General features: G+C 39.9%; 6 protein-coding genes across 10 annotated transcripts; 4 read left to right on the forward strand and 2 right to left on the reverse strand.

Annotated features, from left to right (window-relative positions):
- Window positions 1–59: 59 nt before the first annotated feature.
- On the forward strand, window positions 60–6,394 carry LOC102701242 (cyclin-dependent kinase G-1). Of its 3 annotated transcripts, XM_040521388.1 has the most exons (10): window positions 61–1,847; window positions 1,940–2,068; window positions 2,147–2,282; window positions 2,362–2,453; window positions 2,550–2,661; window positions 2,746–2,852; window positions 2,948–3,118; window positions 3,188–3,589; window positions 4,577–4,655; window positions 6,108–6,394. In XM_040521388.1, the coding sequence occupies exons 1-7, from the start codon at window positions 436–438 to the stop codon at window positions 3,039–3,041; spliced, it is 2,082 nt and encodes a 693-aa protein (XP_040377322.1). In that variant the 5' UTR covers window positions 61–435; the 3' UTR covers window positions 3,042–3,118; window positions 3,188–3,589; window positions 4,577–4,655; window positions 6,108–6,394. The 3 variants fall into 3 exon arrangements, with proteins under 3 accessions (XP_040377320.1, XP_040377321.1, XP_040377322.1); XM_040521386.1 differs by having other exon boundaries at window positions 60–1,847; window positions 2,948–3,589; XM_040521387.1 differs by having other exon boundaries at window positions 60–1,847; window positions 2,948–3,589; window positions 6,128–6,394.
- Window positions 6,395–9,882: 3,488 nt separating this feature from the next.
- LOC102720854 (protein phosphatase inhibitor 2-like) lies at window positions 9,883–12,076 on the forward strand. Of its 2 annotated transcripts, none has more exons than XM_015833659.2 (5): window positions 9,883–9,996; window positions 10,235–10,301; window positions 10,396–10,511; window positions 10,603–10,761; window positions 11,712–12,076. In XM_015833659.2, the coding sequence occupies exons 2-5, from the start codon at window positions 10,273–10,275 to the stop codon at window positions 11,837–11,839; spliced, it is 432 nt and encodes a 143-aa protein (XP_015689145.1). In that variant the 5' UTR covers window positions 9,883–9,996; window positions 10,235–10,272; the 3' UTR covers window positions 11,840–12,076. The 2 variants fall into 2 exon arrangements, with proteins under 2 accessions (XP_015689145.1, XP_006647468.1); XM_006647405.3 differs by having other exon boundaries at window positions 10,243–10,301.
- A 1,164-nt stretch (window positions 12,077–13,240) lies between these two features.
- Window positions 13,241–16,285, forward strand: LOC102721138 (transcription termination factor MTERF5, chloroplastic-like). Its single transcript, XM_006647406.3, has 4 exons — window positions 13,241–13,428; window positions 14,499–14,548; window positions 14,644–14,871; window positions 14,955–16,285. The coding sequence occupies exons 1-4, from the start codon at window positions 13,316–13,318 to the stop codon at window positions 16,025–16,027; spliced, it is 1,464 nt and encodes a 487-aa protein (XP_006647469.2). The 5' UTR covers window positions 13,241–13,315; the 3' UTR covers window positions 16,028–16,285.
- A 769-nt stretch (window positions 16,286–17,054) lies between these two features.
- LOC102721424 (pre-mRNA-splicing factor ISY1 homolog) lies at window positions 17,055–19,462 on the reverse strand. The gene is made up of 2 exons (XM_006647407.2): window positions 18,386–19,462; window positions 17,055–17,390 (listed from the first exon to the last, which is right to left on the reverse strand). The coding sequence occupies exon 1, from the start codon at window positions 19,327–19,329 to the stop codon at window positions 18,394–18,396; it is 936 nt and encodes a 311-aa protein (XP_006647470.1). The 5' UTR covers window positions 19,330–19,462; the 3' UTR covers window positions 17,055–17,390; window positions 18,386–18,393.
- A 1,924-nt stretch (window positions 19,463–21,386) lies between these two features.
- Window positions 21,387–23,870, forward strand: LOC102701520 (UBP1-associated protein 2B-like). Of its 2 annotated transcripts, none has more exons than XM_040520948.1 (2): window positions 21,387–22,641; window positions 22,987–23,870. In XM_040520948.1, exon 1 carries the CDS (start codon window positions 21,473–21,475, stop codon window positions 22,607–22,609), a length of 1,137 nt encoding a protein of 378 aa, XP_040376882.1. In that variant the 5' UTR covers window positions 21,387–21,472; the 3' UTR covers window positions 22,610–22,641; window positions 22,987–23,870. The 2 variants fall into 2 exon arrangements, with proteins under 2 accessions (XP_040376882.1, XP_040376883.1); XM_040520949.1 differs by having other exon boundaries at window positions 21,387–22,614.
- A 196-nt stretch (window positions 23,871–24,066) lies between these two features.
- LOC102721706 (protein FLOWERING LOCUS T-like) lies at window positions 24,067–26,921 on the reverse strand. The gene is made up of 4 exons (XM_006647408.3): window positions 26,730–26,921; window positions 25,302–25,363; window positions 25,156–25,196; window positions 24,067–24,576 (listed from the first exon to the last, which is right to left on the reverse strand). The coding sequence occupies exons 1-4, from the start codon at window positions 26,919–26,921 to the stop codon at window positions 24,347–24,349; spliced, it is 525 nt and encodes a 174-aa protein (XP_006647471.1). The 3' UTR covers window positions 24,067–24,346.
- Between the last annotated feature and the right edge of the window lie 344 nt (window positions 26,922–27,265).

Consider the following 27,265-nt stretch of genomic DNA (forward strand, 5'->3'; position numbering starts at 1 on the left):
GCGAAGGTCGGTAGGAAACCGGCAAAAGCAAACCGCACGATAAGAACGCGGCCGACGTGCCCGACTTGGCTTCCAGTTCCTCCTCTCCTCACAATCTCCTCGCGTCGTCGCCGCCGCCGCCCGCAACCCGCGCACTGATTCGGTTCCTCTCACCCACGGCGGCCGCCGCCGCCGCCCGCAACCGATAAGCTTCGGCGCGGCGGAAGCGGCAGGCGGAATTCCACCCCCTTCAACAACCCCCAATTCGATTCGATTCGGTTGCGAGGTTAGGTCCGATCCCTGATTCGGTCGGAATCGCGCCCAATTTTTCTCTCTCTCTATATATATACTAGGGTTTGGTCGGTTTCGGTGCGAGGATCTATAGCTTTGGCGAAGAAATTCTCCTGGAATTTTGCGGGTTCACGTCGGTTGCTAGGGTTTGGGGGCGAGCGAGTCATGGCTGCGGGTAGCCACGGGGGTTACAGGGGCTACGCGGTGGCGAGGGAGCGGGAGCACGACCTGGGGGTCTCTAGGAGGAGCAAGGATTACTACCACCACCGCCACCCGAGCCGCCACCGCGACTCGGAACGCCGCCGTGACGGCGGGCGCAGCAGTGGCCGGGAGCTGTTGAATGGGCACAGTCACCGGCGTTCGCCGCATCCGCCATCGAGGAGGTGTTCATCAGGAGGGAGGACGGAGGACAGGGAGCCCGGGGAGGTCTCGAGCGGGAGTGGTTCAGAGAGGTCCGGGGAGCCCCCACTGAAGACCAGGGAGCTGAGAGAGAATGGTGTCGCAAGAATAAGCAAGGAAGACACGAAGACGTCCCCAAGTAAGAAGAGGAAGCAATCTCCAGTAGTTTGGGATCGGAATGGTTTAAAGCTGCAGGCCCGACACCCTGTGGGGGGAGAGGTAGATGCTGTAGCTTCTGAGATTGTTATGCATCAGTCGCAGTCCTTGCCTGTCACGAGCTCACCATCCAGCGTAGCAGATGGACACTCGCCAATGATTTTGGATGTGTCAGTTGATTCACGCAAGCCACAGGAGCATGAGAAGAGTATGATCGTGGACGATGAGGAAGAGAAATACCCAACAATGAGAAACATTCTGACCTCAAGATGGGCAGATGCTGATGACGAGGAGGAAAAAGTGGTTGTGCCCAAGAAAAAGAAGAGTGTGTCACCTATGGACTCGATTGAACAAAGGTTCACCAAAAAGGTTACAAGCCCCGAGCTTGGAGAGTTGCTGGTACCTAATTCAGCTGGAAGCTCCTCAAGGTCATCCGACTCAGGGGTAGTACAGGGTAGTGCAAGCAGGGACCTTGAAGTGGAGAAGGTTGACAACGTGCATGCTGAGGAGGAGGCTGGTGATGATTATCCTGCCGGCCATTTGCTGGATTCTGATTCTGAAGGTGATGTGTATAGGTCTGGAACTCCTGAGTGTACACGGTCACCACGCAGGTGCATTAACATGCTTCAGGGTTGTAGGAGTGTTGATGAGTTTGAAAGGCTCAACACAATCAATGAGGGTACGTATGGAGTTGTATTCAGGGTGAGGGATAAGAGAACTGGTGAGATTGTTGCATTGAAGAAGGTCAAGATGGAGAGGGAAAGGGAAGGCTTCCCACTGACCTCTCTCCGGGAAATAAATATCCTACTATCATTCCACCATCCTTCAATTGTAGAAGTCAAGGAAGTAGTTGTTGGCAGTAGTGACAGAGATATTTTCATGGTTATGGAGTACATGGAACATGATCTTAAGGGTGTCATGGAGACAATGAAACAACCATATAGTCAAAGTGAGGTCAAATGCTTGATGCTTCAGCTATTAGAAGGCGTGAAGTATCTTCATGACAATTGGGTGCTTCATAGGTAATAATGGCAATCACTGGTTTTTCTTCTCCTTATCACATTTTCTGAAATTGGTTTTTATGTTAGATTCTAATAATTGTGTTGTTCCATAGGGATCTGAAGACATCTAATCTTCTCTTGAACAACTGCGGTGAGTTGAAAATTTGTGATTTTGGGCTCTCTCGTCAATATGGCAGCCCGTTAAAGCCTTACACTCAGCTGGTAGTGACTTTGTGGTACAGGTAAGTTGCCACTATTATACCATTTTAACTCAAAATTTTACTTATCCACGGTCTCACTTTATGCTCCCTCTGACGCAGGGCTCCGGAACTACTTTTAGGAGCGAAGGAGTACTCTACTGCTATTGATATGTGGTCGTTGGGCTGTATCATGGCAGAACTCTTATCAAAGGGGCCATTGTTCAATGGGAAAAGTGAGATAGATCAACTTGATAAGGTATATGGTTTTGACTTTTGTCTATTCTTTGTATTTACTTTGATCAATGAAATCTTATGATGAGTGATTTCCATTGCAGATATTTAAAACACTTGGCACACCTGATGAGAATATATGGCCTGGTTATTCTAAATTGCCTGGTGCCACTGCTGTCAAATTTGGCAAACAAACGTAAGTGGTAACTCATTTCTTATTGCTGATGGTTTGTTTATGATCAGGTAATTTTTGTTTCATAGAAAGTCTTACTTCTATCATTCCTATTCTCAGGCACAATAGATTAAGAGACAAGTTTCGAGCTGTATCCTTCACTGGTGGGCCGATGTTGTCAGAAGCTGGATTCGATCTGCTAAATAGATTACTGGCGTACGACCCTGAAAAGGTAACATACTCAACAGAGCAAGCCATCTGATTCTCATACCCTCAATTCTGCATCTGACTTAACATACTTGGTTCTTTCATGCAGCGTATATCAGCAGATGATGCCTTGAATCATGAATGGTTTCGTGAGCTGCCTCTGCCTAGATCAAAGGATTTCATGCCAACATTTCCTGCTCTAAATGAGCAAGACAGGTACGGGCTATTTTACCTTTGACTTTCCATCTATCGTACTAATATGAAATTTGCGGTTTGTGTGGATTGTAATACTGTATTTTCAAAACACGCAGGCGCTTCAAAAAACATATAAAGAGCCCTGATCCTCTGGAAGAACAGCGGATGAAAGAACAGGGGAACAATGGAGATCGTGGCCTTTTTGGCTGAGCTTGAACCATTAATTTAGGTCTGCTGTGGATGCCAATTTTTCCATGCGGAATCAATGGAAGTGCATATCTTCCAAGGTGAGATGTCCACTGGAATGAAGTACCTCTTCTTGGTGGCTGTGACAACTGAATGGTGTTGTTTAGCAGGCATGGGTGCATTTTGAAGGGGAATAACATGTCTCCTTATGTTCCATGCTAGCCATTATATCATTGCAGGGTTGCTGGGTTAGCTCTTTCTCAAACTTCTGGTCACAATCTAATCCACCAATCTAATACCTGCATATAAGGTGTGCAGATCTAATCACCTGCAGGATCTGGCCTATTAAATTTCTATCTGGTGCACCGGTTTGCTTCTGAAACTTCTGATTGTAAAGTTCCTTAGATTGATAATGTGTAAACAATGATCAACAAGATCTTCTCTTGTTTCTTCTGTGCATTTAGCACATTTTCTTTTGATCTTTGCATTTTGTTTGCAAGAGATGGATGGAGCAAAGAGGGAGGGTGCATTTTACTTTTTGACGAGGAAACTGGGTACATTGTAATTGTAAGGTAATATGCTGAGGAGTTTACTGTCTCTGCTGACGTGATGTGTAAAAATGTAATGTATCTGTAACCTTTTTCCTGTACCTTGCAAGATTGCTTCAGTTGCTACTCGAAGCTGCTTGAAACCAGTTAATTTGTGAAACTGGTCATAAAAATACATGCCAGTTTTTTAAATATCATTTGCTTGCTACAAATTAGTAATGTATCAGACAATAACTGGCTCTGTCTAATCTTGTATAATAAAAGAAAACTAACCAATAAAGGATGTACAGTTGTTTTAATTGACCTTCAGACCAATTTTCTTGCATTCATTTCTTGTAATAGGTGACACTCCATTTTTTTTAGAATGTGCAAATGGATATCCTTTATTTCTGTTATTTTTAGCTGGACTTAATACATGAATCTTGAAGCAATTGCCATTGTCCTTTTTTTCCTTTTATCATTGAACCTGCTCTCTCCTCTTCAGCATTGTTTTTAACTTGTGATGAACTTCAGCTGGAATCAATTGTCAGAAAACTCATAATTGAGGAATAATTCTTTGTTTTCTATTTGAGTTTTCTCTAATGATCTTCCTTTTTAATGCTAGCTCGCTAGACTTTATGAACCCTATCATTATTTATGATAATAGGTGTATGTTTATAATTTTGAGGTGCTGACTTGCCCCTCATGAAAAGGCAATTCTTGCTAACCTTTCATTCATTTTGCTACCGTGTTATATCTTTTGTTCAAATCATTTGCTTATACGGTACAGCTGATAGCTGATTATATTGAAAATAGTGATTCTAGGTTACGATTGGTGTTACTTCTTGCACTTGTCATAGTAAATCTACACACTGTAATGACTTAACAGTAGTATTATTCTTGCCACATCAGTTAATGATGTTTCTTTGCACTGTTTGAACTTTGAATTGTAATTATTTTTTATTGTGGAACTTGCTGGAGAGTTGATTGGGCTCACTGTAAACAACTAAGTGTTCTGTGACACATCTGCAGCTTAAGCTGTGGCTATACCGAGACAGGAAGCTTGTGGAAGGCCTCGAGTCTTCATCTGTTACTGTTGTGAATTATAGTGGTCAGTCTGCTATCTTTTTCTCCATACATTGGTGTTCAGTATGCTTATTGCTAGTAGTGTTTTCGTTTGCTGTACAAACATATATTCTTAACATGTTAAGATTTTGGACTTGGTCATCCACGTATGCTGGACATGGTTTTAGTCTATATTCCCAGCATAGACACAAGGATGGATCAGGATTTTGGACAAGCCAAACTTTCCCGTCTCATGTGTTCATGCCTTTTCCATTCTTTTGTTATCCATCTTCAAGTAGAACCATCTCAAGATTTAGTTGCTTCTATGTGATATAAAATATTGGATTCTGCAATTGTCACTGGGAAACTCGTGGTAGGCTGGTAAAACCAAGGGAAATCTTGCTTTTGTAATTCATTTCCACGAATAATTTAATCCTACCTTCCCTTATGTTTTGATAAGATGCAGAGTGGCCAAGAACAGCATCATTGATGTGCAAGACCTGTAAACATGGTTGTCTAGTATTTTTAATGTTAATTCTATCAGTTCCACCCCCTGTTCTTTTTAAAATATTTGCAAGCACCCATATTCCTTGGCAATTGATACCATGATCCTATTTGTTATTTTCTGATTTAAAATCTTTCGTTGTTGCTTTGATAATTTTCTGTATGGTACTAGTATCTAATCCTTTGCTTTACTGGAATTATTTTCCCTTAATTAATTCTCTTTGCATATCATGCAGCCATGTGTGGATGCCCTTGGGCTAATAAAAATATTCCCTCTGTTCCTTTATTTGACGCAGTTGACTTTTGGATCTATGTTTGATCATTTATCTTATTCAACTTCTTTGTTCAAATAGTAAAATTATAAGTCATGCTTAAAGTATTGTTAATGATAAAGCAAATCACAATAAAATAATTAATAATTATGTAATTTTTGGAATAAAACGAATGGCCAAACATAGATAAACAGGTCAACTGCATCAAATAAAAAAATAATCAGAAGTAGTAATTGGGCTAATTAAAATTTTTGACATGGGTTAGCTTTAAACTTTTAAGTAAATTTGCTATAAGTGAAAGCTTGGAAAAAAATTATATCACCAAGATGAGGTGATCATTAACTCGGCACAGTTAAAGGGTTGGTAAATTAGGTGATATGTTTAGCATTGACAGTGTGTGAGCCAAAAGAATGCTAAAAACTCTCGCTGGCAGTTTAGTTACGTTTTCCTGACTAGCAAACCAGTGTATCTGGTATTCAATAGCCTCATAGTAGTTGCTGTCTAAATGAGTTTGATGTATCCATGATGGTCAAACCCTTTTACTCCATTTCCTTTGTTGAAAGAACAATTTTACCAGCCAAGCTTGGTTCTGTCTGTCAAGTATTAACACCTATTCCTCTTGTCAAACTCATGGATTTGCACTGCATCTCCTTTCGAATTGCTTCGCATTTACTTGTTTTAACCTTTCTCTGCTTTGTGTCCCCTGCAAACCTCGCGCAAAGCAACAATGGACCATACTCAGAGGTGCGGAGGCAGCAAGGTTTCTGTCTCCGTCTGGCGTCTGTGACCATTTTTGTAGGAGCGGAGCTCAGGGACTATACTTGTTTCCGATGCTGCACTGTAGCTTCTGGCATTTTCCATTTTGGCAGAACATGAGGAAAGGTTGCATGATGCCGGAGCGTGAGCGTCTACTTTGTTGTAATAATGATTGGTCGTCTGTATCACTGTATGGCTGTAGCTAGTAGAAGATAAATCATCGATGGCTAATGTTCTGTCTGAATTAACATCATATTGTTGCGATGTGCATGTCTGCTTCCTTGTCAAAATCATACGGATCTTATTTGTCGATTTGTTGGTGTGAATCGTGCCTGAATTTGTACTACTACTGCATCAGTCGATTTTATGGGGGCATCGTCATGAAATTTTCTTCCTCGTCATCATATGCCAATCCAGATCTCTGTACTACTTTAGTATTTTGCGTAATTAAACAGGTGAATGCTGTGGTTGGTTGAGAAGAGAGACTGTTGAAACTAAATGGTGGTTGGCTGTGATTGGCTGAGAACTTGAGATAGGGATTGAATGCCAGAAATGAAAATATTTTGAGATAGTGGGAAGTATTGTAGAATTCCAATCACTATGCAACCATACATAGGGCTTTTTTGGTTGAGAGCTAATTTATTCCTACCAAAATTTTAGTAACTAGCAAATCATTCGTGCTTTGTAATATGATTTTATATTTTAAAAATATCATTAAGTGAGAGTAGTTGATATATATACTCCTTGGTTATGTTTATCTTAAAAAACAGAATACAAATAGAAATAAGTGTCATTATAAACTTTAAAAGTCTAGTAAAAATAAAAGCTCACAAATCTCGTTGAAAAACCCTAACCTGGCCTGGTGGCCGGCGAAGGAGGGGCAGCGTGGCACGAGGGCGACCCGTGCGGTGGTGGAGCGACGCGGCATGAGGGCGCCCCGCGCGGCAACGACAACAGCTTACAAAAACCTAGGGACTTTTTAGTTCTTAAAAATTTTCATCCAAAAACATCACATTAAATCTTTAGACACCTGAATAGAGTGTTAAACATAGATAAATCATGACACGAATCTTTTGAGTCTAATTAGTACGTGATTAGCCATAAGTGCTATAGTAACTCACATACGCTAATGACGGATTAATTAGGCTCAAAAGATTCGTCTCGTGGTTTACAGGCCAGCCGTGAAATTCATTTTTTTATTCGTGTCTGAAAACTCCTTTCAACATCCGGTCAAACGTCTGATGTGATAAACAAAAATTTTCATTTCACCAACTAAACACCCCCTTACTTTCGCTTATAGTGTTAGTTTAAATTATATCACTAAATTTTCATTGTAATAAAACCTATCAACGTTCTGGCATTACCAAAATTAAGAATTGGCTGTAAATAGGTCTGCCAATTTAAAGGGTATTAGTCATTTTAGAAATTACCTCTACTCAATTAGTGGGTATTACCGAACGGATATAGTTAACACAGTGGGCAAGATAAAATACATACACCCTATTTTTATTTTTTTCTTATGTTTATGCTTAGTTAAATTTTGAATTTTCGACCTTAAATTAGGAGTGATTTTGAGTTTTATTACCAAAAATTATTTTTCAGCCTTGGCTTATATATCACTAAGTTTACATATATTGAGTTTTTATTCATAAATTATTTTTTGTTTGCAAATATATTATTTGCCTTCTTTTCGGAAACACTAAGATAATCACCTCCATACGTGGTATCACATATAGAAATGAAACAAAGTTTGTGCAAAGTTTCTCTTCTATATATTACATCTTTCTACCAAATTTAAGTTAAACTTGATAATTTTTTAAAGCGGGAACGCGAGTTTACTATATTACTATATAAAATAAGAATGTGACACCACCACCGTCTGTCTGTATTAAGGCCGCGTTCTTGGTTTGGTTTGGGTTAATTATTAGCTATAAAAAAATAGATTGATATGATTTTTTTAAAATAATTATATAGAAATTTTTTACAAAAATACATCATTTAACCCCTTGGAGAAATGTGCACATGAAGTCGAGCAAATGAAAGTGGTCTAACTAGGTGCCACCACCACCATCTCTATCTCTATTGAACGAACCTTTTTTTATATGTTTTTTCAGATGAAATATTATTTTACTATTTAAATACAGTATAACACCCGTACGATCACGTTGCGAGTTTGCAACCTACACTTTTTCCAATAGAAACTTAATTTTACTATTTTTTTAGTAACCTATTTGTCACGTACGTGTATTTAGGAGGTGTTTAGTTTAAAAAAAAATTTACAAAAACATCACATCAAGTTTTCGGATATATATTTGAAGTATTAAACGTGTCTAATTACAAAACAAATTTCAGAATCCGGCTGGAAACCGTGAGACGAATTTTTTGAGCCTAATTAATCCGTCATTAGCACATATTGATTACTGTAGCACTTATGACTATTCCCTTTCTAATTAGGCTCAAAAGATTCGTCTTAAGATTTCTTCCGTAACTGTGTAATTCGTTTTTTGGTTTATCTATGTTTAATGCTTTATTTAAATATCCAAAGATTTGATGTGATGTTTTTAGAAAAAAATTTGAAAACTAAAAAAGGCCTTAGCTAATTTATACGTAATGGACACTTTAACATGGCTATGGGCTGGACAATGAATAACGTGGCAGCCATAGCTGCAAATCATGAAATTGACCTAATACTGCGCCCACCGAAGAAGACTCTTGTAGCACGCGTGAATGTGTGATACGAAGAAGACGAAAATTTCCACCGACTTCGGCCTGTTTGGTTACTGAAAATTTTCACATCCTATCGAATCTTTTATACATCTAAATCTAAATAGAACATTAAACATAAATGAAACGAAAAAACTAATTGCACAATTATATAGAAAATTGTGAGACAAATCTTTTAAATCTAATTAGTTTATGATTACCCTTAAGTGTTATAAGTACCCACGTACGCTAATGACAAATTAATTAGGTTTAAAAGATTCATCTCACGATTTCTAGATGAGCCGTAAAATTCGTTTTTTCATTCGTATCCAAAAACCACTTTCGACGTCCGGTCAAATGTGTGATGTGATCTAAAAGTTCTCGTTTCCGTGAGGAATTTAACTTTTTGTCACCTTTAGGTTTTGGCAATTAGCCAAATACCCTTATTAGAATTGCACTTATTATTTTGCCATTGTAGAGAAAAACGTTTCTATTTTTACCACTTTATGTACTATAGGCAGCCACATGTACATGCTAACATGGTATGGACATGCAAAATTACCAATCTACTCCTGATTGAAATACTATGTAAGTTCGGTTTAGTGGAGATAAAATTAGAAAATAAATTGAAATATATAAAGTAATTAGTAAGACAACTAATAATATCATCTAATTATTTAATTTTAACAATATCATATTATTATTTAATTTTGACATTATCATATTTTAATTTTAACACTATCATATTATCATCTAATTATTTAATTTTATCATATTATTAGTTATCTTACCAATTACTTTCTATATTTCAATTTATTTTTTAATTTTATCTACACTAAATCTATCTTACATAATATTTCAATCAGAGGTAGATTGGTAATTTTGCACGTCTATTCCATGTTGACATGCACATGTGGCAGCCTATAGTGCACATAGTGGAAGAAAAAAATAGAAAAACTTCCCAAGGGTATTTGGCCTAATTGCCAACCTAATGATAGCAAAAAAAAAAAAGTTAAATTCCCCCGTTTCGGTAGCTAAACATCCCCGGCTGGGGGCCCAATCCGCACCGCTGCACGGAGTGTCCATCTTCTTCCAGAACAGTCACTCGTTCTCGGCTCCGCCATTTCCTCTTCCCGATCGCTGCTCATCGAGGTACTCTCCTCGTCGATAACACCCCCCCCCCCCCGTCGCTCCGCCGTTCGCTGCTCTGTGATTTACTCCGTTCGTGGGCTCTGCTGATTAATTTCACCGTGGGGATTGGTGATGAAATTGTTCTGTGTCAATATGTTGATTAATTTCTCATTTCAACCTATGTGTGATGTGTGCAAAGGGCTTATTTACTAGGTTAGGTGCAGTGCGCAGTGGTGGATCGTTTTTTAAGCTATTGTAGATTTGTAGGTTCCGAGGTGCTCTTGACCTACTTCCACAATGGAAGCTAAAGAATCCAAAAAACCAAGGTTATGTCCGTCTCAAGCTCTCAAATATTGAATTCACTGTGTAATCTAAAACGACTATTTATTCGTTAAATTTACACCCTATTGTTGTGTGCAGGGACCATGTGAAATGGGATGAAGACAATTTGAATGACATCGAGTCGACCAAACCAGTAAGAGAAAAAATCACCGAGCCCAAGACACCATATCACCCCATGGTTGATGAAGATGATGGTATCTACTTTGGACACACAGAAACATGTTTTAATGCAACTGCAAAAAAATCCCATATAACATGCATCTGATGACTGCATCTGTTAACAAGGGCCTGTTTCTCCACAAAGATCTATTGGCGAATCAGTGGGTAAGTCCAGTCCTCACGCTGATGCCATTAAGAATGCTTTGATGGAAGCTGTTTCAAGTGGAAAGTTTTCGGCAAGAGATAGCTGGGAACCTTGTAGTAATGAAGAAGAACAAAGAACAGGTTGGCAATCTCAAATCTTTTCTTATTGACAATGAAGAACCAAATATCCTTTTCAGTGCTACAGTATCTCTTGAATGGACATTTTGTATTTGGATGCTTGTGTAAGTCATTATGATTTTAGTGCTGTACTGCCGTAGTGTATCATCTCTGCTATATGTCATATAAAGAAGATAAACACAGTAAGGGGCAATTTCAGGTACATGGTCTCGTGGCGTGGGATTGATCAGTTAATCTGATCCTGATCTGCAAATCTTATTTGAAATGTCAATTTTAGACTGATTTGTCTTCCTGGCTTCAGAATGTATCCACTAATAGAAAATAAACCCCGTCAGCAACTTACTAGTATACCTGTCCTGTATAATAATATGAATTCAAGACCCTCTTTTGCATGATTACTTTTTTCGTCCACTTCATATGATCAGACCAAATGTTCTGCATGATAGCTAATGAAAGAGCTAATATCGGTGTATTGCTGTAGGATAGCTATAGTCATGGGTTAGTAGCTATTTCTTAGACCATCTAACTACATAAGTCTGTATGATGGTAAATATATAAAATTTCCCTTGTGTGTTTCTCCAAATCAGTTTGAGGCATTTTTTGGGGGGTATGATGACTTTGCCTGAAGATTAGTTGCAAGCTCTATTTCTGATTTTTTCCAATCTCTGGTTCTATAATCCTGAATGTAATGATGGCTAAATACTACCCCTGTGACAAAATGTAACCATTTTTAGATTGTTTAGGGGAGATTAAGGTTGAGAAAAAACACTATAATGCCCCTTAGTGGGGATGAGAGGGTATACGAGTATAAAATGAAAATAATTTTGAATGAGAAGTGATGGATGAGATAAATAGTCTTATGAATAATGCTATAAATACTTATACTTTGGTACAATATTTAAACATCAGAAATGTTTACATTCTGGAATGATGGATTATATGTTTGTGCACAGATTTTGAAGAGCACCGGAAGGCTCACTATGATGAATTCCGTAAGATGAAGGAAATGCTTAAGAAGGGAACACCACCTGACGAGGGTGATGAAGATGGGAATCACAAAGACAGCAAGGAGGGATGCTGAACTGTTCGGAGAATTTTCGCCTCTCAGTCCGTGCCACAGCTCAGAAGCATGACAAGCGAATCTCCTCCTCTTCGGTTTGGAGAATTTTCAAAGAAAAATTAGAGGAAATGAACTGTTTCAACGAAAATTTTGTGAAATTATTGTGTTCTGGAGAGACCCTCAGCATGTTAACTATTGTTTGGAGTGTTTTATGGTTCAGGAATCGACCCGACTATAGAGGTGTACTAACCTTAAACCTCTTGTGTCTGCTTTTGGCTACGAAAGATTATCTGATTTTTTATAGCTACTTAATAGGCTAAACGATGGAATTAGCTGTTATAAAGTTAAATATCTACTTTAGAAAGATAATATGATAAAATTTTATATGTTTTTTATAAAAAATATATTATTTAACAATTTAAGAAGAAGCGTGGGTGTAAAAACGAGAGAAAAATTGAGACCAATCTGGTTAAAAAACACAGCCAGTGAGCAGAAGCTAGGTCTTTTACTCCAGCTTATGCTCTGCTTCATGCGTTGTTGAATTATAAGTTCACAGATGCATACAACTTATCTGCATCGAATTGTGTGGCTCGTTCTCTGTGCTGTATATTTTTGCACAAATTTAAGCAAATTACTCCATCTGGTTTTTAATGTTTGATATTATTAACTTTTATGTCTATTTTTATCATTGGTCTTATTTAAAAACTTACATATTATTTCTTATTCTTTTTATTCTTTATTTATTGATAAAATAATTTTAAGTATAACTTATAATTTTACATATTTACCCAAAATATTTGTATGAGGTTAGTGATCAAATATATATTTAAAATTCAATGTTGTCGAAGCATTAAAAATAAGAGGGAGTACATGACTGTTAATGACGCACTATCATTCGTCGTATTTAAAATTTTGGTGCAAATATAAAAAATATAATTCATCTTCAAACACACACAATGATAATAAAGTAAATAATAATTATATTTTTTTAGTGAAGTAAAACATCGTACCTAAAAAATACCCATAATAATTATATTTAAAACAAAGCTAATATAATTCTTGGCACTTTGTTGTGCACATACTCCCTCCATATTTTTTATATGACGTTGTTGACTTTTAATACACATTTGAACATTCGTCCTATTTAAAATATATATAATTACTAATTATTTTGCTATAATATGATTTATTATTATAGGAACATTAAGTATATCTTCTACTTTGCATATTTGATATAAATTTTAAATAAGACCAATGATCAAACATCGACGTAAAAATCAACCGTATAAAAAAAATACGGAGGGATTACATAGTAGCAAAAATTTTCAGTTCGCACCTTCAGTCGATGCATATTGTGATAGCTCCCACGTTTACAAAAATTGGAGCTATCCGAGGGGTTTATCTGCGAAAAGAACAAGATAAACCGGACCGCCCGTTACACACTCGTCTCACCTCTCTCTGCCTCCGCTGCGGCGCCACCGCTCGCCGTCGCCGACGATGACGATCTTGGAGGCGGCGGCGCCCCTGAGCTACCGTATGGCCCCGTGCGGCCCACGGGGAAGCCCCCAGCTTCCTCCATGGCGGCGCATCATTTCGCCTTCCTCCTGCAGGTAAAGCCCCCCGGCTTCCTTCATGATGGCTCATCATTTTCCGCTCCCCCCCTTCCCCTGGAATTGGGCGCTGTCTAGAGGTAATGGTTGAGTGGAAATGGATCCTGTGCGTGGAGCTTCCTCTCTCGCCTCTTCTGATTCCGGCTCGATTTGGTCACCTGCGCCGACCAGATGGAGCTACACTTTGAACCCTTAGGCTTTAGCATCTGTGTTTGGAGTACTGGAGACTAGGAGCTCCAGTTCTAGAGGAAACATTCATATTACATTACTGGTCTCAAATGGGGATGCCAATGACTAAGGTCAAGGTTTCTGAATAGCGTGTTGCGGGAGAGGTGCAGTGGATTGCGGACGCTGTATTCTAATAGTGGAATAGAAAATGCATTCAAAGTTAAATTTTACATATATCATTAGTTTATGTGAGATTATTTTACTTATTGAAACTATAAATTATCGATTAGTGCTTAATTTACTCAAAGCTTATCATGTGGACAAGATTTCTAGTCATAGAGCCAGGTCTCAAAAAATATAAAAATATTTTTAAATGATATGTACCAAATAGCGGCTGATGTTGCTATGTTGCAGCCGCTTTTTTGCACATAGCGGGCGCAAAGTTCCCTCCTCTATTTTAGCGGTGCGCTATTGCAGCCGCAACAACCGTTATTTTGGTACGGTCTGGTTAGAATGCCGAATACCTTATTTCTTTGGAATCAAATTGGTAGTCATTCTTTCCTAAAGAAAAGGCAGCCATTTCATGTGTTCATAAAATGTACCTGAAAAGGAGTCAATGCTGTTTTCAGTCCATCTTCTTTTTTGTTTTGATTGGACAGAAACCATATACTTTTCCTAAAGAAAAGGCAGCCATTTCATTTGTTCATAAAATGTACCTGAAAAGGAGTCAATGCTGTTTTCAGTCCATCTTCTTTTTTGTTTTGACTGGACAGAAACCATATAGTTAAAACATACACTCACAAAAGTAAAATACAATTGAAGCCTTAGACATTGTCAATTTACTATAATGTTTATCATGATATTATGCCTTACATTTTTAACACTGCTATCTGTCCATACAGGCTTTGCACACTAATTTCCAGACAATTTCCCATTTGCAATGCACAATCATGTGAGGTTACTTATTTATCCCTTCTTAAGAACGTCTCCATCTATATGATGCATCCAAGTTATCATTGTGGTTTACATCAATTTTCTGTGATGCAGATACAGATGATTTGTGGTTATCTAGTGGTAGTGCTCAAAGCTCCACGGCTGTTCGGTCAAGGTTACTTGCTGCAGAAAGAGAGGAAGCGAAAGCTGTGCTATCACTATTTTTAAGACAGAAAGGTTTGAGAAGTATACTGGCGGCACGGATTGTCAATAAGGCAGATGGTTTCATTGAGCATTTGGTTTCAAAGCTCCAAATTACTTACAGATCACGATATGCTGAAGGTTTACTTTCTTGATTGTGCTTTTTGCATACTTATTACCTCCTCTTATTGGTTCCGGCTTTTGATAACACATTTATTTCTCAGGAAGGGAACTTAGCACACCTGAGATTAGAGATGCTTTGATTCCATATCTGGAAGCCCTATCTAAAGAACATGGAGATGGTTTGGTTGAGGTGGTGGAGAATTTTCCTGATCCGTTTGCTATGGAACGAGAAGCTTTGTCCTCTTCAATGTTTCTTACACCCACAAGCTCAAACAAACACAAGGCAATCGCTCGAATAAGCACACCAACCTCAGGGGGAGCCCTTCCTGAGCTAGTGCTCTATCTACTGGACCTTGGCATGGATCATGAAGAGATCAAGAATGTCGTGCGGAAATTCCCAGCATTTGCATATTACAATGTGGATCGCAAAATAAAACCTCTGGTGGCGCTGCTACTTGAGCTTGGTGTGCCAAGGTCAAACATACCAGGAATCATCAAGAAGAGACCTCAACTATGTGGAATCAGCTTGTCTGATAATCTGAAACCTATGATGACTTATTTGGAAAACATCGGTGTCAACAAAGATCAGTGGAGCAAGGTGCTTTCCCGGTTCCCTGCACTTCTCACATATAGCAGGCAGAAGGTAGAGACAACTGTGAGCTTTCTCACTGAACTAGGAGTTCCTAGGGAAAACGTTGGCAAGATTCTGACACGATGCCCTCATATCATGAGCTACAGTGTCAATGACAATCTCAGGCCAACTGCTGAATATTTCCAGTCAATTGGTGCAGATGCTGCATCTCTTATTCAGAAAAGCCCACAGGCTTTTGGTCTGAACATTGAGGCAAAGCTAAAGCCGATCACAGAATTTTTCCTGGAGAGAGATTTTAGCATAGAAGAAATTGGCATTATGGTGAATAGATTTGGGATTATTCACACTCTCAGCATGGAAGATAATCTGCGTCCCAAATATGACTATTTCTTGACAATGGGATACCCAAGGAATGAGCTAGTGAAATTTCCACAGTATTTTGGATACAGTTTAGAGCTGCGGATAAAACCTCGGTATGCTCGGATGATTGATTGCGGAGTAAGGTTGATTTTGAACCAGATGTTGTCAGTTTCAGATAGCAGATTTGGGGATATTCTACAAAAGAGGATGAATGGAATATGAGATGATCATAATTTCGGATAACCATGGTTTGGGCCAAACTTGTTAGAAGATTTTTGTCCGTTAGTCTGGTACATCCATCAATGGCCGGATAGTTTATCAGAACAAGTCATATCTTGTAAATTGCACTTTGCATTGCAGCTGACGAATTTTAGATGGACGGTTTGACGTATAACTTAGTTTAGCTATTTTTGGCCTTTTGCAAGCACACTGACTTATAATTCTGGCAAATGCATTCGATATACTGGCTAAATGCTTGTACATTGCAATATGTTATTGAAAATAACAAAATGAAGTTTTTCTGAAAAATATTTTTAATGGATTGAAACAAGATTGCATATGTATTATATTTTGTGTTTAAAAAATATTAAAAAATCTTTCATATAACAAAGCAAAAATAAAAAAAAATCATGCTTAGAAAACTGAGTTATAGAGTTACGCAAGTACGAAGATATATTCATGCATATTCCGCTATTATGGCATGTTCAACACCACAGCTAATCTTTTATAGTAGTTGTAGTAATGAGAGTGATTGTTCGATTTTTTTTATATAAAAAGCTAAATGATATATTTGGAGACGAAAATAATTTATAAATAAAACTTTTATATACGTATTCTTAGCAATCTAAAAGTTAAAGACTGAAAATAAACTATGATGGAAACACTAAAATCAACCCTAAAATTAATATTACAAATTTACTTTTTGTTTATAATACGTATATAAGCAGAAGGATAGGGTGAGGTGATGTACATCCACGCTTCAGAAATGAGCATGGATGAATTAACTTATTTTCCGTTTATCGTACGCTCAGCTCGTTTTATTTAGGTGAGGTGGCATTTTCAAGTATGCTTCAGAAAAGTTCTCGCGACTTGGAGGTCTCGCCGGCATGCCAATGTGGCAATGTCCCTTTGCCACCCTGAAGAGTGAAGATATTGCGCTTTATATCAGGAAAAAATGCATCACGCATAACATGGATTCTCTTGCAGATCATAGAAACGGGAATACAAATGATGTACATATTCTCATGTATACAACTGAATTTTTTTAGAAACTAATCAGCGTAACGAGTAGCTGAACATTGCAAGAGTAATCAATCAGACAGTACACTTGCAGTGCACTAAATCTCAGGTTTACAGTAAGAACACGCACACTGCTTTCAGTTTCAACGGCTCGCCGTCACTCAAGGTAGATGATAACATGCATTAGGACGCAGGGAACGCGTGCAGTTCTTTACATCAAGGATCTTCCAGTTCCAGGGATGATTTCATGGCTGCGCTGCATACGAGATCCTTGTTTTCTTGCACTTCAGCGTCAGTGCACTCCAGCACCGAAGTCTCAGGTTGTGAAGAATCCACAATGACCAACCTAATAAAAAGGAACCACATCAAGAATTCTGGAAAATGATGTGAATATGTGATGCGGGGACTGTATAACGTGCCTTACCAAATGCAAAAAGAATTACACTGATAAGGAAATAAACAAAACAGAAATGTCATTTCGACAGAACCAGAAAGGCAAAATAGCTGCATGTAAGGCAACTCGCCCAAACATCAGTCTTTTTTCTTCGAAACTAGCACAAATAAAATGTTGAAATTGCAGGTTGAAAGAGATATTCCTATCCATCGCACCATTAACTCCCTCCTCCGCAATCCAATCTTAGGGGTCAAAAACAACACTGATACTAAATATAAACTAGTTTCTTGACCATTTCAGGCATGATAGTGTTCCCTCACTGTGTTATGACAGCTTCACAGAAGAATTTGTGAAGAAGGATGCAGCAGCACATTAACTAATTTAAATCTAACAGGTTTTCATATTAAATAAAAATGGCGTCTGACCTTATTCCCCTCACTCATTTGGTTGATATATATGAATAAGTTATCATGGTTTACAGTTAATATTTTAGCATATGCAAGATTGGCTGTTAAAAAAATTTATTGTATGGAGTATTGGAGTTCAATACCAAATTTCATTGGGTCCAAAAGACATTTTCTTCATCAAGTAATCAGATACAGCATAAACATAAGCACAACAAAACCAACAAACAGGTTGCAGTAGAACAAGTTAGAATATTTCAGCATTGATGAAAGGTTTTTGAACAGCTTTCAAATCCTAACACATGATCACATATATAGTGCACCTAGCCGATGAAAACTGTAATTAGAGGCCAGCTATTGGCAAACTGCAGCTCTAAGGACCAAGGCAATAACTGTAATCAGCACAGCAAATCGAAGGACTATAAAAGAAATGTAGAATACACTATGCTAAAGCCTCTCAGATACATGTCTACATAACTTTCAGTAAAGAACACACTACATCAGTTGAAGGACTCATCGGAACCATGAAAAGCAAGAACGGACCATCTCTCCTAGCGGCGCACATTGAGCATCTCCTTGGCCTCTTCCTGCTCAACCTGCAGGGCGTCGCTGGTGTACTTGCTCAGCAGCTCCTTCTTCTTCCGCTCTAACACCATCCGCTCAATCTCCTTCTCATCGGGTAGCGGCACATGCGCAATAAACTCCTTCCCAGCCTCCTCACCCTTTTCCCTCTCCCTCTTCTCCTCTTCCTGCCTCCTCTCCTCCTCAACCTCCTCCTCCACCTCCTCAAATAGCACCTCCCTAGCAGCCTCCCCGCCACGTCCGCCTGCCGAGGCCACCTCGCCACTCACCACACCCTTCATGGCCTCCCGCCGCACCCGCTCCACACGGTGCCACTCAGTAATGACCTCATGCCGCATGCGCTTCTCGGCAGCGGCCTCAAGGCGCTCTAGCACGCCGTCTTCGTCGTCGTAGTAACCGTAGTACCCTGCGTTGATCCGCTTGTGGATCTCATAGCGAGTCCGCCGCTTGCGGACCTCGGGCGGCTTGTCGAATAGCTCACGGACGCCGGGGAGCTTCTTGGCGGCGCCGAAGTAGCGGTATCCGGGCCCGCGGCCGGAGGGGTTTGGTATGGCGACGATGTTGCCGTCGAGGTCGGTCATGAGGGGCGCGTTAGAGCTCCGGGAGTGGTCGCGCCCGCCGAGCTCGACGATGCGCCGCTCCCAGTGGCCGCGCTCGCGGAGGAGCTTGTTGATCTCGTCGTTGAGGTCGCGGAGGCGGTGCTCCCCGAGGCCCTCGTTCTGGATCTCGGCGACCTTGGCGCCGATCTCGCGCAGGATCTCGGAGCGCCAGCGCTCGGCGTCGGCGAGGTCGCGGCACTCGGAGGCGAGGTAGGGCCGGCGCTCCCGGGGCTTCCGCTTCTCCTCCTGCTTCATCGTGATGAAGCGGTTCAGCATGGACTGCGCCTTCTCCTCGTTTCGCGCCATGGCGGCCGGTCCGGGGGCGCGACGGCGGCCGGCGGCGAGCGAGGTTCTTGGGGCTCGGCGAGCGAGGGTTTGGGTGGGAGGCGGCGGGTTCGATTTGGGATGGATATGAGGGGGGTTGAATTAGGGGAAGAAGCTGCTCTACGAATCGCGATGGATTTCCGGGTCGGTTTGACATCTGACGGTCCGATGAGTATCCAACGGTGCGTAATTGCTTTTGATTTTTTTTTTGCGGGGAGTAATTGCTTTTGATTTAATTACTCTCCCGTTTCGAATTCAATGTTACAACAAAAATACATTTCGAATTCAGTGCTACAACAAAAATAGGTATTCCCTCCGTTACATGTTACCAGACTTTTTGATTCTTATATAGATTCATATGTACGTTAATGACAAAATTTAAATTGGATAAATCGAATCGGACGGGAAAAGTCAGTCGGACTAAAAGGTGAATCGGATTAAGGATCGAATTGGACCAGGAGAAGAGTCCAATTGGAATAGAATCAGATGAAAACAATTTAGGAAAGAGATAGAGTTCATATGGAAATATATACATGTAAATAGTGTTTTTTATTTTTGACATTTATCTTATTAGTAAAGATATAGTCCGATTATGTTAAATTAGGTAATAGATACGAGTTTGTATATGTTTTGGGTCGGTTTTAAGGGTATAGATACAAGATCTCATAGTAGATCAATACAATTGCTTTCCGTAGTTGATAAAGTGAGTTGTATATGTAGGATGCGTAAAATTTATAGTTATTTTGGGACAGAGAAATCATAACATAAAATAGAATAAATGGCTACATTGGCATATTTCAAAATCAATACGCGACATTACGTGATCCTAAGGCAAAACTTTACTCCCTTCGTCCCAAAATAAACCAATTTTTCACTTTTTAGCTACAATGTATGACGCTTCGTTTTATTCAAAAATATTTACGATTAATATTTTTATTTTTATTAGATGATAAATCATGAACAGTACTTTATGTGTGACTAATTTCTTTTAGTTTCTTAAATTTTTTTCAAATAAGACGGATGGTCAAACGTTAGACACAGGTAGTCAAAAGTTTGTCTTATTTTGAGACAAAAGGAAATAGAGTAGTATATATACATGGGGTTACAAGCATAAAGCACAATGGAGCACAGCATGCTCAAGCATAACTCAGATTTAACCATAAGCATAACCCCAAAATCAATTCTAAATTTAAGACTATAATTTTAAATTTTAGTTTATAAGCATAAATTTAAATGAAAAGTGTGGGATAGTACACTATGAGTGTATCCTTGGAAAATCTGTATTTGTCCCACTACCACTAGTAATCTACCCGTGCTAACGCTACGGTTCTAGAATATATAATTGATAATTTATTATTATGCGTTTGATAAAATATTATTAAATTGTAATCATTCAATCAATCTAGGTCACATAGTGATACACTTCATAACATCTCGTACTCCATAAGGAATCCACGTCGCTAATAATAAAATAAAAATAAAATAGACAATTATTTGTCCATATGCTAAATTAATTGTTGATTACTCATTATCTTGAATATAACAAAATGTAGTTTAGGTTTAGAACAATGTGCTCAGAATGCTGTTCAGCACTTCTGTAAAAGAACCAAATACACTATACAACATATTAATAACTTAAAATACTTAGTACAGATCTTCCTGAAAAATCCACGTAGCATTTCCGGATTTCGTAGTATTTGTCACCCTCCTCTAACAAGGTCAAATACGTCGCTTCGTTTCGATGAATATCTAACTGGATAAAACTTATGCTGAAATTTCTAACCAAACCAGGTGTGCTATGTGCATAAGTTATAAGTACATGCCCAAAATGCATTCAATGCTAGTTCTCCTATGTAGTTTGGATCTGAACGTTCGTGTGTTGTTTAAAAATGTAAAAGTTCCCCCAAATTACGAAAATTTCAAACATTTGCATCACCGAACATACGCAAGTTTGAACGTGTCTAGAATCTCAAACCTGAAAGGCTGAAACTATCAATATAGTATCTGAAATCCTGATTCCACGGCCCAACACGCTCGGGGCGGCCAGGTTAAACTAGCCACTGGCTTCCAGCGGACGGCGGCGCCGGAAACCCCCCACATCTCCCGGCGATTCTCTCTAGATTCCATGGGTCGGAAGCGGAAGCGGAAGCGGAGGCGAACGCGGCGCGCCACCAAGGCGGAGTTGTCAGAGGAGCAACCGGGGAGAGAAATGGCGGTAGATGAGGCCGTGGAGGAGGAGGAGGATGACACCGAGATGAACCCGGCGTCGGCGGCGGCGGCTGCTGCAGGTGAGCGGGAGGAGGAGGAAGGCATCGAGGGGCTTCTGGAGCCTTTCACCCAGGACGAGCTCCTGGGGCTCCTGGTCGAGGCCTGCCTCCGGGACCCCGCCCTTCGCTCCCGCCTCGCCGCCACCGCGGCGTCTGACGCCGCCCACCGCCGCCTCTTCGTGCACGGCCTTGGGCCCGGCGTCACCACCGCGGCGATGGCCGCCTCCTTCGCGAGCTTCGGCTCTCTCGATGAGTGCCACGCCGTTGCCGACCGCGCCACCGGCCGCTGCCGCGGGTACGGCTTCGTCACCTTCCGCCGCCGGTCCGCGGCGCGCCGCGCGCTCGCGGACGCCTCTAGGATCGTGGTGGGCGGCCGGCCCGTCGCGTGCCAGCTCTCCTCGCTCGGCCCCACCTCCCCCGACCGCAAGCTCTTCGTGGACAACGTGCCCGCTTGCGCCGCACACGACGAGTTGAGGAGGCTCTTCTCCAGGTTCGGCGAGATCGAGGCAGGGCCTCTCGGCGCCGACCGCGCCACCGGTCAGTTCCGCGGATACGCGATCTTCTTCTACAAGTCCCCCAAGGGGCTCACGAAGGCGCTGGAGGAGCGCAAGGTGGTGTTCGACGGGTGCGAGCTCCATTGCCGGCGCGCTCACAGAGCGAACAAGGAGAAGCATCACATGGCCACGCATGCAGATGCAGGTGACCAAAGCAATGACTTCGTCAGCGCTGCCTCACCCATCGTCCATGGCCAGCCGAAGGAGATTGCATTGACATCCTCCAAGCAGACGCTTCTTGGATCCAATCGGCCAGTTGAGTTGATGGTGAAGGGTCCTAGCTCAGGCACGGTTCCCTTCTGTCAAAACGCTGGGGCTGGTCTCTTAGGTGCATTCCCTGTGGCTGCGGTTTCACCCTCTACACTAGATCAGAGCACAATGGTTAATTATTCCAGGGATTCGACTTCGACACCCCGCAATGATCGATTGGAGATGAGCTAAACCAGGTTTGACAGAGTTTCCTTTAATTAGAGGTAAAAATACTTTGAGCTAGCAACATTTCACATAGTTTAGATTTCTTGCTCAAAACAAGGAATAACAAAAGTGGTTTACAATGAATCTCATGGTTTACAAACCACATTGAAAAGAAAAGATCGAAGTGTGATTTTGTGAGGTGGTTGAAGTCTCTATAGACAACTTAAAATTAGCAACTGAATACATATCTAAAGCATCCTAGAGAACATTTGAATACTAGGAGCTAAGTAATGGCGATTGCTTTTAATGCATTCTGTGGATAATGATGGGAAATAACAATGGCAACAGATTTTCATAGGACCTCCTTATCCTCAATTCTTACTTGGTTATCAATTTTTATGTAGGAACACAAGGATGAAGGAAAATATGCCTTTTCTCTAAAACAAGGTGAAGAAAGAGATATCAAAGAGGACTCCTCCAAATTCTTAAGTTGCTCTCTTGCCATCAAATGAGGGGATTAGTTGTGAGACAATCTCCTGCTGATTGAATTGTGCTTCAGCCTTCAGCTTTGATGTAATCTCAGGTTGTTTATAAGCCCAGGAGGTCAGGATGGTGGTGGTTATGCTGGATGAGGTGGGAGAAAAGATGTCAATAGTGTAACCTTGTGATGTGATGTCCTGGTTCCAGTAACATATGGCTTGCTGTGAAACTCATCACATCATGTCAAAAGCAGATGCGCTTTAGCACCTCATTCTGTGAACAGGCTCCAGTTTCTTGGGCAAGATCCAGTTTTCACATAAGTACATGACCCCCTGCTGCGCCTTGAAACTGTCCACTGAAGATAGATAGACTAGGAAAAGAAACTTGAGTCAAGGAGACTATGGCATGATCATATGTTTCTTTGCCTCTCTGGATCAATTCTGAGGAATAATCTGACCAGGACTGCACTCACATGTTGGGGGCAGATATGGATTTATACCTCGAATGGTCTTCTGCGTCAACAAAATTTAACTTTGTTTGTGGACGGTGGGAGGATTCTGAATTCTCATTCCTGATGAGGTCATCGGCATAAATCCTATTGAATGTAGTAATCATTACATGCCAGGTGATGGAAAATACTCCTAGTCCTATAGCACTAAGAAGTTGTGGATCTTACAGTTTTCACTGCAGTTCTGCAGTTTCCTTCTTGGACTGCTAATCCACAATTTGGTATTCCTTTGTTTGAATTTGGTAAAGTCTTAACAAACACGATGGACTTTTTTACTTGCACTGTACTACTACTCTACATTTCAAAATATAAGGTGCATTTTGTTTTGTTAGGTCAATGGTTGACCAAAGATAATTCTATTAGGATACAATTTTATGACGTAAAATTGATATTATTATATTCATATTTGAAAGTACTTTCTTATGATTATATTTTTGTCATATAAATGATATATTAATGGAGTGATTTTTTGGTTAAACTCTTGTTCTAATGAAACACAATACACCCAGTATTTTGATATAAAGGGAGTATTATACATTAACATTACGCTTCTGTATCAAGAAGCGGAAGTGGACCAGTTATGGAGAATTATCACATGGTGAGTGAAGGTCATTTCTTCTGGAACACTGTAGTCAGTGTTTGTACAAATCACAAAGTAATCCAGAAATTAAGTTGCATTACGACCAACATTTACTAGCCTTATATGGTGTGCTTGGCCTTATGCAACATTCAATCAAGCCTCCTGTTTGTAGAGGAGGAATGCCATTGTCCAAATTTCATCTAATGTATCGTCTGCCACCACAACCATTCTCTCTTTGGCAGTTGAAGAACACGGCAGCCACCGGTGGTCCTAGGTTGTAAAGTGCTGAGAAGTCCCTTGTGTTAAAATTTTGTCGCCATCCAGGTGCATAAATGGTCTGTTGAACAGATTGGCGGAAAAGCACAAAGACAAAGCGATGTATTCCTGCTGTTGGCTTTGGACTTTCATAGCTCACTATCTCATTTCCTGAAATAGTTTGTTAGAACTTCTTAGGACAGATTTGTTTAAACGAAATACAAATCTTACAATCATTTTACATAAGCATTTGTGTTGGATTAGGAGTGGAATTTCTTGTGCTCTTTTAGGCTTATGAGTCGCTTGAAACCTATTATGTATTATATATGATGTAACAGATTTATCTATAATATTATATATTGCAACAGATATATATACATTGCAGAGTGACAGTCATATTATGCAATTTCTAAGCTGCCACCATTAAGTATTAAATAAATATATCTATAATGAATCAATGTGAAGGTCATTGAAGCAGTGTGTCTACCACTCTACCCTGTTGTTCTGTGATGAGTAATATAGTTTTACCTTGTGCACTTTTTCAACAGCAATAGTTTGCACTGTATGGTTTGTAAAAATCATTTTATAGATTTTATTGTCAGTAGAGTTCCTACATTTTTCCCTACGTCAAAGCAAGCTAGTTTTGAATATCAGCACGGTTGCCAGTGGCAGTTTCATTTTAAAGAACCCTCCAGTTCTTTTAAACATGTACTCAGACAAATGAGATGTAAATGAATGGGAAAACTATACCGAAGCTCGCATTTGTTGATTCCGGGATGTCTGTCACCAACCTGTGTAACATTCACTCAACTTTTAAGTAATACTTATGCTTTTATTTTGAGCATAATGAGCAAGTGATGTAAATTTGTTTCATTGGAAATTGTCTCAGGTCTTACCATTGAAGGTATTCTCTTTTTGTTGGATTGCTTGGACTTGGTGAGTCAGGATCCACCATCACCTATTGGTAAGTTTCTTGTCATTCTTTGTTTAAGCATAAACTGGAATTCTTATTTCATAAATAAACTAATCATGAGAAAATTGCACTTAACCATCAGTGTTTTGCCAACTCTTTGCAAAATCTTAGTATGTACTATCTCCGTTTCACAATGTAATACTTTCTAATATTGTCTAGATTCATATGGACGCTAATGAATCTAGACATATATGCAACCAACATACATTGATCAATAGATGAATTCAGGCACAACACAAATAAAAAGTCTTAGAATATGAAACGGAGGGAGTTTCACAAAACTCATACGGAACATGTATTTCACAAAACTCCAGTATATATTGCTAACTGGGGGAAGATTTCACCCATGGCCATCATGACTTTGGCAGCAGGGCCATGATCCCATAGAACTCCTATTGGTTTCTTGGGCACAGATGGAAAAGCATATTCAGATTGCCATGTGATTTTTGTGAAACAAACACGTGCGCGCACACACGCGCACACACAACATAGTGACATACTTATGCTAAAAGTTCCTGAGATGTTATTAAATCAGGGCAACAATGATGCTGAATTATTTATGCCCTGATTAGTTTTGCTCGTCTTCTATCAAGGCAAATATGCTACCCTTAAAATCGTTGTCCTGTGCAATTTTATTATTAGGATCTGAACTGTTTAATTCTTGTTATGAATAACGCTTATATTCATAATTCATCAGAGGTTCTAGGCCTGAATATATAGATGTACAGGTGTAAGCGAATACTAAAGGAAACACCTCATATTACAGAAAAATACAAAATAGTATATATGCTGAACAATTGTTCAATATATTTTTACACAAAATGGAGTGCTGTCAAATCTACTCAACTGCCTGTGAATCTAGCAGAAAAATGGATTATTCACATTTTATGCCATACATTGCAGGAAGTAATTGTTTTAGGCTCATTTATAGACAGATATCCTAAATGTCTAGGCCAATCTGTATAACTTGTATTTTTAATCAGTATCTGTATGCCAAGATGCTGGGATATGTGCTGACACCAACAAAAGCAAGGTGAATATCTTTACATTATATATTTGAATTAAAATATGGAAGTGCAAAAGGCCTTTCTGAATCAAGAAAGCAGCTTTTAAATCTTTGCAAAGCCAAGATTCTTAGCTTTCAGCGATCTAAGGATACTGAAAACAACTTGAAGTTTGAAGTGGATGTATTCTAAATTGTTGCCCTGCTTGATGTTTTATAGAAGGCCAGTGTCCTGACCTGGCTCCTATTGTTGTAGCTTAAGGCCATTTGGTTAGATGAAAGGAAGAAAGCTTATTTTTAAATTATACTGAATATTGAAATTAGGTGGACTGGTTGTTATGAACTCACCAAAGTGTAAAGTGTCCTCATGTCACGCCCAGCAATCTCAATCCTTGGCTCATTCGCTACTTGTGAAGGCTTGAGCTCAGATCCATTAGTTAGTTCCCTATTGCTGTAAAGCACTCTGAGTGTTGCAGATTTGATAAACGGGTCCAAGATATCTCCAACCACGTTGCCTACAACAAGTGGATCCCTTGACATAGTTAGCTAAATTGGTATTTTTCAGGAAATGAGTTGTATTGTTCTGGAGGCTGAGGCTAACTTGGCCTAACTGTGGCGTTGGGTGAAGTGAAGGGTTCAGGCTTGTGCTCTATATATACTTGCAACCCCAAATGCTGAACCATATGTGGAGACTAAAACTAGTAGCTCTGGACGACATGGTATCTTACTTTAAACTGTAAACAATAATATGGGTGCCATCACATGAAATATTTTGGGCTGTCCACCCTCTGGGTCTACACCATTAGAAGTTGCTCACTGCAATTCCACGTAGGTGAATAAAATCTGATAGATCACACTCACGTATCCCCTATACCTAGGGTCTA

The sequence above is a fragment of the Oryza brachyantha genome, chromosome 2, assembly GCF_000231095.2.
Source record: "Oryza brachyantha chromosome 2, ObraRS2, whole genome shotgun sequence".
Lineage (NCBI taxonomy): Eukaryota > Viridiplantae > Streptophyta > Magnoliopsida > Poales > Poaceae > Oryza > Oryza brachyantha.

Bases quoted from the DNA above. Each gene is read 5' to 3' on its own strand.
- LOC102701242 (XM_040521386.1), top strand. From the start codon at position 436: ATGGCTGCGGGTAGCCACGGGGGTTACAGGGGCTACGCGGTGGCGAGG. The intron at 2,069-2,146 runs GTAAGTTGCCAC...CCTCTGACGCAG, and splicing joins GTAGTGACTTTGTGGTACAG to GGCTCCGGAACTACTTTTAG. The intron at 2,662-2,745 runs GTAACATACTCA...TCTTTCATGCAG, and splicing joins TGGCGTACGACCCTGAAAAG to CGTATATCAGCAGATGATGC.
- LOC102720854 (XM_015833659.2), top strand. From the start codon at position 10,273: ATGGAAGCTAAAGAATCCAAAAAACCAAG. The intron at 10,302-10,395 runs GTTATGTCCGTC...TGTTGTGTGCAG, and splicing joins AAAGAATCCAAAAAACCAAG to GGACCATGTGAAATGGGATG. The intron at 10,512-10,602 runs GTATCTACTTTG...TCTGTTAACAAG, and splicing joins CATGGTTGATGAAGATGATG to GGCCTGTTTCTCCACAAAGA.
- LOC102721138 (XM_006647406.3), top strand. From the start codon at position 13,316: ATGACGATCTTGGAGGCGGCGGCGCCCCTGAGCTACCGTATGGCCCCG. The intron at 14,549-14,643 runs GTGAGGTTACTT...TCTGTGATGCAG, and splicing joins CATTTGCAATGCACAATCAT to ATACAGATGATTTGTGGTTA. The intron at 14,872-14,954 runs GTTTACTTTCTT...TTTATTTCTCAG, and splicing joins CAGATCACGATATGCTGAAG to GAAGGGAACTTAGCACACCT.
- LOC102721424 (XM_006647407.2), bottom strand. From the start codon at position 19,329: ATGGCGCGAAACGAGGAGAAGGCGCAGTCCATGCTGAACCGCTTCATC.
- LOC102701520 (XM_040520948.1), top strand. From the start codon at position 21,473: ATGGGTCGGAAGCGGAAGCGGAAGCGGAGGCGAACGCGGCGCGCCACC.
- LOC102721706 (XM_006647408.3), bottom strand. From the start codon at position 26,921: ATGTCAAGGGATCCACTTGTTGTAGGCAACGTGGTTGGAGATATCTTG. The intron at 25,364-26,729 runs GTGAGTTCATAA...ACTTACCAATAG, and splicing joins TGAGGACACTTTACACTTTG to GTGATGGTGGATCCTGACTC. The intron at 25,197-25,301 runs GTAAGACCTGAG...AATGTTACACAG, and splicing joins AAAAGAGAATACCTTCAATG to GTTGGTGACAGACATCCCGG.